Source organism: Pleurodeles waltl, chromosome 12 (genome assembly GCF_031143425.1).
Source record: "Pleurodeles waltl isolate 20211129_DDA chromosome 12, aPleWal1.hap1.20221129, whole genome shotgun sequence".
Lineage (NCBI taxonomy): Eukaryota > Metazoa > Chordata > Amphibia > Caudata > Salamandridae > Pleurodeles > Pleurodeles waltl.
In genome coordinates, this window is record NC_090451.1 from 708,839,246 (window position 1) to 708,851,723 (window position 12,478).

The following is a 12,478-nucleotide window of genomic DNA, read 5'->3' on the forward strand; positions in this document are numbered from 1 at the left end:
TGTGTGATTCCCATCCTTAAAGGGCATAAGATAGCTCTCCCATGATTACTCATTCACGCTGACTCTGGTTTCATATCAAGATAATTTTTACACTCTAGCATGAGATACAAGAGTGGGCTTTTGAAGCTTGGCTGTTTCCCTCTCCATGTACCTAGCCTCACAAAATGTTTATCTGACCCACTGTCTGCCTTTTGGAGGGTGGGTCGTTAGTTGTATGGCCTGCACAAGTAATGGGTCCACACTCGATCACACTGTTAACCAATCACCCCATTGCAGCATCTGACTCTCATAGGGTAGCGTTGCAGAGCAGTCCAAAGGTTACTCAAGGGAGGTGGTGTGGGCTAGTAATCAACATTCTCGAGCACACAAGCATGACACTCAATAAATGATTATCCAGTCTGTGCTTTTCATTTTAATAAAGTAAAAGTACATTTATTACACACACACACTACTCAATACAATGCAACAGTTCACAAATATACACAAGTTGATGAAATTACTTTTGGATGACATTGCGTAATCATTCTTGTCTCCCCAGAGGGAAAATATACTCCAGCAACTCCCATGACAAAACATTTACTTTCTATCCCAAGTTACATTTGACTGTAACTTGAAGAGAGAGCACCTAGTACTGGCAATAAAGTACATCTACTTTGATCATCACTGGTGGCTGTCAGTCTCATCACTCAAATAACATTAACAAGAAACATGCATAGGCATGTTGGAATGATTTGGACTGTTATGATTACTCTCAGATTACTCTTGAGATAACATTGTGTAATACCATCCTTCTCCCCTAGAGAGTGCCTTGTCGTATGACCTCATACTAATGACCTCAACCCTGTGACCACATAGTTTCAAAAAACACATTTAGCATAACAGTCTACTACCATTATACCAATGCTGTTGTTATCACACTTAAGGCCACAGGAACTGCAGCCTTGATCTTTGACCCTGTATGGCGCAGCTCCAGCACTCCAGAACAAAAGTTCCAGCCGGGACTTTGCTAAAAACATGTTGGAACCCTTGGGGGGTTATCGTTGTCATGTCCCGCCCAACCTAGGGTGGGGACACACAACTTACTGTTGGGGGGAGACTGTGCTGCTTCTGCAGCTCCCCTGCGCCTCTTCTTCCATTTGATGGTGACTCCATCCTCCTTGGATCACCATGAGCCGAGTGTGGGCAGCCCCCACATGGCATTATGGGGCGCTCTCTCTGGAGCGTGCATATTTAATAAACGGCTCTCCCGCTGCGCCGGGGAGAGCCACTTCGCTTTTGTTTTTATTTTTCCTTATGCGGCCTCGTGCCATGCTCTTCTTTCTCTCTGGGTGTCTGGTCCCACCCAAACACCCCCATGATGCTGCCTCGTTGGAGGACAGCTCGGGGAGCCCAAACTCAGCTGCCCTCGCTGGCTTCCCAAGCACACAGCGCTCACATGCTGCTGTGGGAGCTGGCAGCCTCACTACAGTCTGCCCGCTCCTTCGGCAGATGTGTGCGGCGGTCCTGCCCTCTCTGCTACCACTAAACACGTGCACTGGGAGCGAGAGGAAGCGGGCCACTCAGAAGAGTGTGGTGGCATTCCTCCCATCTTTCCTGCTGCTTTGGGGACCCAGGGATGGGTCTTGTGCCCTCTCCCCTGCGAGGATCTTCACGGGGAGCTCTGCAGCGCTATCCAGATTTACTTCGGTGCGTGGCCCCGGAATAGGGTTTGGGGCCCCTTTTGGCCATCTTCAAGGGGAGCACGACTGCGCTCCCTGGCGTTACTTCGGCCACCAGCCCAACCCACAGCCGGCAGCTATCTTCGCAAGGCGGGACCTCATCCGTTGGCTTCTCTCCTTTGGGGTCCGGGGCCCCTCTTCCACATTCACAGGGAGAGTGACGGAGCTCTCAGGCTTAGTTTCTGGACTGTGACCCATCCATATCTTCGCAGGGAGTGGGACACCGCTCCCCGGCTTGTCTTTGGCCACACGGGGCTCAAGGATGGGGTCTGGTGCCCCTTTACCATTGCGGGAAGGGGGGTGTACGATGGCACTCTATAACCCCCGTCCCCCATTTTACAAGCAGGCCAGTGTCCACTGGGCCCTGGGATGGGGGTATGGGGCTCCTCCCTCTACGTCGGGGGGAGTGCAATGGCCTAGAAGGTTCCCATCTCAGCAGGAAGCCAGTCCCACTGACTCCCTGAGCCAGCCTTTCATTTGGGTACTTTCTTTTCTTCAGGGCTCTGTGCTCTCCGTGCGCCAGCTCCCAATCTTTCCCCTAGCTGATCTTCAGGGGGCCAGCTTACCTGGCATGGGCCTCTCTGGGTCTGAAGTCATTCAGGGGTAGAGTCCTTGCCCCAGCAGGCAGTTGGGGTTCTTTCTTCCAGTTGTCCACGACTCCCGTCTTCAGTCCCAGTGTCCTGCAGGCAAGCACAGCCGAGAGAGAGAGACCCCTCCCCTGTGCAAGACCTTTTAAGTGGGGGCGGAAGTGCCCAGCAGTGCTGCACCTCTGGCCTATCCAGATGTGCCACATCACTTCTCTGCCCCTATCCCAACCTTCCTGCACAGTCTTCTCGGATAGCTCAAAATAGCGTTGTCCAGGGGTTAGTTGCCACATGTGTTCTGAAAGCCTCAGCCCTCCTCTCTGGCTTTTCTTCCAGGACCTCTCAGGCCGGGTTCCTGGCAAGGAATGGCAGTTTGCTGATAGATGCAAGGCACTGTTCGGGCAGCAGGACAGAGCAATACTGGTCCCTTATCTTGAGCTGAGTCAGAAAAAGATGACGTTCCTGGATGACCCATAAGCTGTACAGATATGCTTTGGTAACCTACTGCATTATTCTTTTCATGCAGATTACAGTGTACATTGGTGCGACTCTGGAGTCTGTGGACCCCTCGGGAACTGGAGTTGCGCCCCAGGTCACCCTGTCCCATTGACATTTAATGGAGTGTAAATACAATGAAAAGACACTAAGCACACTGGCTACTTATCCCTCAAATGTGTACTCCCATCTCAAGAGGCCTACTCCAGGTCACTACCCACTCTGCAAGTTCCTTCTGCACCAGGCTTCCTAAGCGCAGTTCTCAGGCTGCAAACGCCAGGAAGCCTCCCCAGGCATCCCTCAGACAGGTGCACACACAGGTGCACACGTGATCACATGTAACCAGCCTTTGGCATCCTACCCTTGCTGCGTCACAGTAACCTTTGCTTAATAAGGCGGCACCAGTGGTAAACATGTGCAGTCCATTTTACCATACGTTTACTGTGGGTGAGTCCCAGACTGAGGCTCCCTCACAGTAAAGGCCAAAAACCAGGTGATCGAAAAGGCAAAAATCAAGGCGGGCCCGATAGTCAGAACCGTCCTCTCACACTATCCTTATTAATAATGCTTCAAGGATCTACAGTAATTTGATTAAACATTTCCTTTCATATGTCTCAGTCTTCTTTTTTGGTGACGTGAATAAAAATTTAATACACCTCCTGAAGACAGTAAACTTAATTCTTGGATGACAGAAAATAGGCCAGGTGCCAGAGATGTTGAAGATCACAACAAGATAGGCAAAAGTGTGGATCTTCTTAGATGTTCTTCATAACCACAGTCCTGGATTTGATGAATTTTGGGCCACAAATGATCACATCATTTTTGGATTAATTTGTATATAAATGAAGGTTGTCTATGACTGAGACAAAAACATCTATATGTTTTTTTAGCCCCTTAGCGGCACTTGATAATAGGGTAACATTGTCTGCATTAAACAGAGTGGGAATGGGTCTGTGTCTAATTTTGCGGCATACGTTGACCATTGGAGACTAACCAAGCATTCAGATTATTGATGCAGCACAATGTCAGTACATCATAAACCATATACAATGACAACAGGCAATATACAAATGAAATGTGTATGTAAAAAGCAAAGTAATTGGTAAGTATGGAATTCACAGTAGGTAATAAACTCTTAGCAAAGAGACACTCTCTTGCTGGGTGAATTATAGCAATCCATGGTAGGGGTTCAGTATATCGTAGAAGATGTTTGATAATGCAAACACGAGAGGAATAAAAAAAAAACCTTGTTTCTTCCTATATAACACATATTATTTAGTATTCATAATTGATATCATAAAAAGTGGACAAGACCCGATAACCGGTCCTAAGGGGGGTGGAAATTTGTGCCTCATGCATTTGTGGCCGGTGTGTTATGTGTAAGCGGGCAGGGTCTAACTGAGCAGTCTTGACTGGGCAAGGTGGTGAGGAGTAAAAGGGGGAGGTGTAATGTGTGGTTGATGCTTCCTTGGTCTCTGCGTCCCTGGGGAAACCAACAGGAGGTAGTCGTGCAAGGGCTGCCATATGTCCTTTGGTCTGGAGGGAGGGGCTGGCGTGAGGTGTATATCTCACTGGTGGAGTCCCCAGTGTTTTGCAATTTCAAGCTTTGCCAAAAGGAGGGCTATGGCCGTGAAGCGTCTGACACTTTTCAGAAGGTCTTGTACGTAGCAGACCAGTGCCAGAAATGGGTTTGGTTCGAGTGAACCTCTTTCATCTGGACCAGCCTAGAGAAACTCTCACTCCAGCAAAGGGCAATGTGTCTCTACGTCCATACCATACAAATAATGTTAGACGTGGGGATTATGGTTGGCTAGGGTTGGCTCCTCAGTCAGACAGAATCCGCCACTGTAGTCAGGGTGAGTAAGTTACACACCAAAGATAACCTGCGCTAATCCACTGTAGTTTGGCACAGAGCAATCTGGCTTATCCCCAGAGGTCATGTGTAAAGCGTTTGCGCAACACACACACACCAGTGACAATACACCAGGAGATGGGTACCTATGCCACCTGGTGCCAAGAAGCTACTTGCCTGTGCCACCCTGTGCCCAGGAGCCATGTGCCTGTGCCATCCGGAGCCCAGGAGCTGTGCACCTGTGCCTCCCCATGCCCAGAACCAGCACATCCGTGCCATCCGAAGCCCAGGAGCAGCTGAGTCAAGGATAGAGTCCAACCAGCAGAAAATTGGGTGGTGGTGGGGTCGCAATGACATTGTCAACAGCCAAGACTGGAGGGACATTTCCTCGTGCATTTCAGATGACACCATCAGTGAGTTCATGATTATATCATCGCTCATACGGTTCTCTGTGGAGATGCGCTACATGTCCAAAAGGGTATATGTTACCTCCCTCCTATGCTCACAATTTAGTGCCCCCTGCCTTGTGCAGAGAATGTGGCTAGAATGTGGAGCACAGCGCCTCCTGTTCTGGAGGGTCCGCTTCATGCACTGCTCTTAGAAGGCTTTCTGCAGGAGCTGTCATCTACTCAGTAATCCACCCCCACCTCTTCATGGCCCTCTATCTTTACCTGTCCGTGGATTCTGTGAACCTACAGGGAGAACTGACGTCATACTGCGGCACTACCAGGGGGTGTGTGTTTCTGGTAAGAACGCACCCTCGCGGAGGCCCTGCCTTTGGGGTGACACCTCTGACTATGGGTGCAAGTCAGTTTACTGAGTCTGGAGTCATGAGCATATGTTCTGTACTAATGAGCGCCTGTCACAGCGCCAGCATTGAGGAGTGCCTTAACATGGTCTCGTGGCACCCTCCGGTGGTGCAGTGGGTGAAGTGTGACGACTGGTCCTTAGCACTAGTTACATACACTCAGGTAGAGGCCACCCAGGAAAAGGCCCGATGCGTTTCACTTATTTCGACTTTTTCCATAAGAGCTTCTGTACCATTCCAGATTCTTTCCTTAAGTTTTATTTTCCCTGTCTCCTTGTTGGAAACAGGACTGGGATAGAACAGGATGTCTTGGCTCCTTGTTGAGATAGCACAGGGTGACTTCTCTTCTTGTTGGAGCTAGGACATGGTGTCTTGTCTTGTTTTTGAGATAGGACAGGGTGTCTCGTCTCCTTGAGATAGGACAGGGTGTCTCGTCTCCTTGAGATAGGACAGGGTGTCTCGTCTTGTTGTAGATAGGTCAGGGTGTCTTGTCTTCTTGTGGAGATGGAACAGGGTGTCTTGACTTCTTGGAAATAGGACAGGGTGTCTTGTCTCCTTGTTAGAAATAGAAAAGGGTGTCTTGTCTCCTTGTTAGAGATAGGACAGGGCGTCTTGTCTTCTTGGAGATAGACCTGGTGGCTTGTCGTCTTGTTGAGTTAGGACAGGGTGTCTTGTCTCCTTGTTGGAGATAGGACAGGGTGTCTTGTCTCCTTGTTGGAGATAGGACAGGGTGTCTTGTCTTCTTGTTGGAGATAGGACAAAGTGTCTCGTCTTCTTGATGGAGATAGGACAGGGTGTTTGTCTTGTGGTAGATAGGACAGGGTTTCTTGTTTTCTTCTGGGAGATAGGTCAGGGTGTCTTGACTTCTTGGAAATAGGACAGGGTGTCTGGTCTTCTTGTTGAGATAGGACAGGGTGTCTTGTCTCCTTGTTAGAGATAGGACAGGGTGTCTTGTCTTCTTGGAGATAGAACAGGGTGGCTTGTCATCTTGTTGATTTAGGACAGGGTGTCTTGTCTCCTTGTTGGAGATAGGACAGGGTGTCCTGTCTTCTTGCTGGAGATAAGACAGGGTGTCTTGTCTCCTTGTTTGAGATTGGACAGGGTGTCTTGTCTTCTTGTTGGAGATAGTACAGGGTGTCTTGACTTCTTGGAAATAGGACAGGGTGTCTTGTCTTCTTATTGAGATAGAACAGGTTGTCTTGTCTCCTTGTTTGAGATAGGACAGGGTGTCTTGTCTTCTTGTTGAGACAGGATAGGGTGTCTTGTCTTCTTGAGATAGGACAGGGTGTCTCGTCTTCTTGAGATAGGACAGGGTGTCTCGTCTTCTTGAGATAGGACAGGGTGTCTCGTCTTCTTGAGATAGGACAGGGTGTCTCGTCTTCTTGAGATAGGACAGGGTGTCTCATCTTCTTGAGATAGGACAGGGTGTCTCGTCTTGTTGTTGATAGGACAGGGTGTCTTGTCTTCTTGTTGAGACAGGAAAGGGTGTCTTGTCTTCTTCTTGAGGCAGGACAGGGTTTCTTGTCTTCTTCTTGGAGATAGGACAGGGTGTCTTGTCTTCTTGGAGATAGAACAGTTTGTCTTGTCTCCTTGTTGAGATAGGACAGGGTGTCTTGTCTTCTTGGAGATAGAACAGGGGGTCTTGTCTTGTTGAGATAGGACAGGCTTTCTTGTCTTGTTGGAGCTAGAACAGGGTGTCTTGTCTTCTTCTTGGAGATAGGACAGGGTGTCTTGTATTCTTGTTGGAGATAGAGAAGGGCCTCTCGTATTCTTGCTGGCGATGGGACAGTGTGTCTTGTCTTCTTGCTCCAGTGTTAGAAGCTGCCTCTGCATGTCTCTTCTCACCCTCAAGCCTACTGATGTCCTTGTTTTGTCTTATGCCATCCAATATTTGAAGCTGTCTCTCCTGCCTTCTCACTCTGCAAGCCCCAGGTTAGTCAGTGAGATACGGGGGGGGATGTGTGAATCTCAGATTTCTCACCTAAAAAAGCAGTGGTGTGCAGGGTGAAGGGGCAAGATGACCAGGGTCCGAGGTGGACTGTTTACATGATAAACATGGTCAGTACTGATTTGCGTTAGGTGGGCCTCTGTCTGCAGTGGCACAGTGGTCGAAAAACGATGGTTAGGAAGAATGCTAGCACAAGCCACTGCCAGTGGTTGCACTATTTGCAAACAATACCTCCATGGCCTTGTGGCTGTTTGATTGCCAGTGGCATGCCAGGACACCACAGACTGGCGCAGCTTTCCACGCTTAGAACTGCCAGTGTTTGTGAATTCCAAAAAGTAGTATATTTGCACCCATTCAAGGAATAGTACTACAGGTGCAGATTTAAAATGCTTTGGTAAACGAGTCACTGTATGTGTCTGAAACACACTGGTAACTTACACTTTTGAGTAATTTACACTTTTGAGATATGTTTACTACTTCTGATTAATCACAAAATCAGAATGTAAGTTTACTCAAAGTGCAGCTTTCATGTCTCCACTAAATTGATGGGCCTGGGGTCTATTGCCAAACTGTATTTTTTAGTACTACAGTGCTATTACAAACATATCACGAAGTACTCTTCACAAGTTGCATTTCAAAAGTAGTATTACAAAGAAAAAACAGTAGTACTTTAGAAGAGCAGTTTATGAATAGCATTTTGTAGCATGTTTGTACTGCTATTGCAGTACCACAAAATGCAGCTTGTGAATAGCCCCAGGCCCTTCATGTAAACCCTGAAGCAGTCATGTAAATCTAAATGTGACTTGGATTCTTATTTTAGAGGCAGCAACTTTGTAGTTTATCAAACCAGTCATAAGAGGTGCATGTACAACACACGTCCGGAACTCGGGTATTTAAAAGTGGTCTCATATGTGATAATAAACTAAAGGGAGGCTCTGAAATAATATGTTTGCCTAGGATCACGTAATTCGGACAACCAAGGAAGGTGGTATTGATTTCAAGGTTATCTGGTTTCACTTTTCGAAAGCTGGCCACCAGATGTATGTCTCTCTGTGTCTCTCCTGTTTTACAGCTAAGGTCACTGTTTTGCCTTTTATTCTTGGTCCACAATGAAAGACTGACAGACAGCAGACCGACTCAGGGCAGCCTGAAACAACTACCAGGCCAAGAATGTATTTATTTGGGGGTGTCGCACCTCAAACACCGCCCCTGAAGCTATGTACCAGTCTCAGAATGTCTGTATTCTGCCTTCTTACCTCCGTTGTACCCTTCACTGTAGAAGCATCAGCGGTGTCTACGTTCTGTTATCTCACCTTGACGCTGTAATCTGCCTCCCTCCTAACTCTGGAAACCTTTTAGGTCTACTCTGTGTTTTTTCATGCTGGCAAAAGTCCTTTCCCTCCACATAGAATGTATCATCCACAACGTGTTGTAGGGTCTCTGTTCCCCTTTAATGCTCGTTCGACAGAGGAGCATTTAAACAATTTAAGCAGTTTTTGGGAGTGATCTTAATGTATGAGATCATTAATCAATGATCTGATCTCAAAACACAGATTTAGCATCTGTGGCTTCTGATTTTAAAGTCGTGACGTCTTTCTGATCACCTCCAGGGGTGTATGTTTCTTATATTGTGGTTTCCGGTAGCGGGCAGGGCACCACAGCTCGATTCTTGAGATGCTGAACATTCTGAAGTGTCACCTCTAGGTTCTTCAGAAGAGCAGTTGAGACCTGTAAGCCTGTTGAATCTTCTGTCATCCGATAACTTCAGAATATACATGCAGGGTCCTTTCCCTCCGTGGGATTTGTCTGCTGATTGGGTGATGTGGATACTAGGCTTCAGCCCTTAAATTGAATGTTCATCACTGTAGATCTACCACTACATTGAAATAGAGCATAGAAGCCCCTCTAAGGACAGAGATGTGCCTCTGAGTCATGCGTCTCTAGCTGCTTGCTAAGAGTCACATGCCTCTAGCTGCCCATGGCCTACTACCAAGTCACCGTCTCTAGCTACCAGTGTCCTACAGAGCCGCACATCTCTAACTGCTTGTGGCCACCTTCTGAGTCAAACATCCCTTGCGGCCTGTGGCCTTCTGCAGAGTTGTCTCTACCTGCCTGTGGTCTCTTACTGCATTGTGCATCTGCAGCTAACTGCAGCCTCTTAGTAAGTCACTCATCTCAGGTTGCCTTTGGCATCCTAGAGAGTCACACGCCTCTAACCACCTGTGCTATTCTTAGAAGTCAGACGCTTTTATTTGCCTGTGTCCTTCGACTGAGTCAGGTGTCTTCATCTGCCTGTGGCCTCCTCCTGATTTGTTCACAGAAAAGTGGATTATTAATTGGGATGGTTGTGAGACCTCGCCAAATAATAATATCAAAAGCCTTGTACTGGAATAAAACAAATAAAAAGAAAACATTAAGACCACAAATGAAAAGGATGACGAGAAATAAAACAATTTACATTATTAAAGACTACGAAGTCTGACCTTGGGGGTAGATCAGCATCTCAGATGTCTGATCTGCCACCAACGGAGGCACAAAGCAAAGGCAAGAAGTTGCAGCCATAAAGGGGAGTGACCCTTACCACAGCCAAACACTACTTAACACACCACCACCCAAATGCTAACCACGCACACTGCTAGCAAAATCCCCAATTCAAACACATCATCAGCCAAACGTGGGGTGGGTGGTCGCATACAATAGCCAAAATATTTCTCCCAATAATGAGGAGTGTCCCTTGCCCAAGGTGTACCGCTCCCGGGATGCACATAACTTAATCCCTGGTATCTAGTGGTGTTCTGCCCCCCTTGGAGAAATATCGGCCTGAAAATATGGCTGTTCTGCCCCCTGGGGGGTTTAAAGCAGTCAGAATATTGCCTCCATTAATGGGGAGCAAGTTTTGCTTAAGGGACTGCTCCCTGACTTGTACATAAATTAATCCCTGTTGTCTTTATGCCACCCTTAGAGGGGGCAGATGAGCTTAAAAATATGGCTGATATGCCCCCTCCCCCGGATGGTAGGCAGTAATTAGACAAAATAAGTGCCCCAATAAAGGTGAGCGACCCTTGCCCAAGGGGCCGCTCCTCCCAAAAGAAGAAAATCCCTGCTGACTAGTGGGTGCTTCCTGCTGCCCGAGCATGGTCCCACCTGTGATCTGCAGCTGGAATCCAGTGCAGAAAGACACCGGGGAAAGGAAAAACACTTTCTGCCCTTCCAATTCGTATAACGATGTTCCTGCCGGGCTGACCAGCAGGAACCTTGTACTATGACGCTCCTGCAGGTCAGCCCGGCAGCAAAAGTGCTTAAGGGCTCAGAGGCAAATACCGTAGCACTTCAACATCCTCGGAATGTGCACAGTCTGTAAAGCAGACAGTGCGCATTTTGAGGGTGCTGGTAGGGGGGAGGGCACATTATGGGCAGTTCAGGGGCCCCCCTGGGCCCCCAACACTGAGTTTCTGCCATGGAAAGGCTGGCGGAAACAGGAGTTGTGAACAGCATGGCAGCGCTGAGTTTAGCACCGCTGGGGCTGACCACGAGTCCGTCCACTGTTAGATGTCCAGTGATGAGGGCGGTCCCTTGGAGGTCCTTGGACCGCCAGACTCATAATCCGGCCCTAAGTTTGGTGGTCTTTATTACAGACACCAACATTGATACTCTGCCCCTCCCGGTTCTTCAAACATAAACTTGAGTTGTTGAGCAGGCATGGGGGGCTGCTTATGAAAAACGGCTAAATAACAAACACAAGGTCAAAAGTAGGTTGCACTAAGCCTCACATTTACAAGTAGTTCAGCTGTAAAGCCCTGAGGAGACCCTTTGTTTCAGCCTATCAAAAATTTATATTTATTTGATAATACATATATTTACTTAAAAGCAATCATTCTTCAAATCATGTTCTGTGCTGACACATTTCATACTTGCAAAACAGCTCTTCTTCAGGGACTTTTGGGGCTGTCAGACTAAAATAAGTACATATTTAGCGTGAGGTCAATATTTAAAAAAATGCACTGAGATAGAAAGCTGTTGATTCACCCTCGGAAAAGTGTCTTTTAAATATATTTTTGTCTCACAAAAAGACCGCACAGTAGTTTGTGATAAGAACAAGATACAAAATATACTAAAAATGTATTGAAAACTTCGAGGGTACAAAATCCAGGAAACCAAATCCAAACGTAATACTTAGGGCCTGATTATGATCTTGGCAGATGGGATACCCCCATCAGAAATCTGACGGATATCCCGTCCTCCGATTTACAAGTTCCATTATATTCTAGGAACTTGTAATACGGCGGGCGCAATACGTGTCATGTTTGTGACGGGAATATCTCATCCACCAAGATTGTAATCAGACCCTTAATCTCAATGTGCCATTCTGATCCGTAGCGTATATAACCGAGTCATCTACCGGACACACACAGGCGGACACACAAGTTGTGTCTGCTTATATAAACTGCAGTGTCACTCTGTGCTGCATGAAATCATTACTTGATGCCATAGTTAAGGATACAGAACACCTTGTCCTTAGAGTCCCTGTATTTTGTAATATTAATATTGCTATAACCGGTTGTCTTTTGATAAATATATGCAGTATGCGATTGGTTTTAAGATTGCAAGGCTTGAAAGCAGTGACAGGGAATTCATACAACAAATGCAAATGATTGATTGAATGTGGGCAGACTAGGGGGTGTTTGTGGTCTGTTGCGACCCCTATCAGCTATCATTTTCTGTTTATTTTTTTAGTATTTCTTTTTTCCTCTTCCTTACAGGTCTAAGAAGTTTATTGATTTTATTGATACTTGCCTGATCAAAAACTATATGAGTCGCCCGCCCACAGAGCAGCTCTTAAAGTACCCGTTCATCAGAGACCAGCCCACCGAGCGGCAGGTGCGAATCCAACTCAAGGACCACATTGACCGATCGCGGAAGAAGCGTGGGGAGAAAGGTACAGATCTCATAGCTTTATACATGAATTTGGGAAGTCGTGTGTAGCATCTTGACATGGGCTTCTTCTTTAAATTATTTAATCTCACCGCTGTCCGCCATCTCGTATTTCCACATGAATGAGAACATTTGTGTAGC

General features: G+C 47.1%; 1 protein-coding gene across 7 annotated transcripts in view; it reads left to right on the forward strand.

Annotated features, from left to right (window-relative positions):
• MINK1 (misshapen like kinase 1) overlaps positions 1-12,478 on the forward strand; it is a 503,992-nt gene that overhangs the window by 250,020 nt on the left and 241,494 nt on the right. For all 7 annotated transcript variants that reach the window (XM_069215741.1, XM_069215740.1, XM_069215743.1 and 4 more), the window contains exon 10: positions 12,166-12,341. In XM_069215741.1, the coding sequence (XP_069071842.1) occupies positions 12,166-12,341 (176 nt within the window). The remainder of the gene's footprint in view (positions 1-12,165; positions 12,342-12,478) is intronic.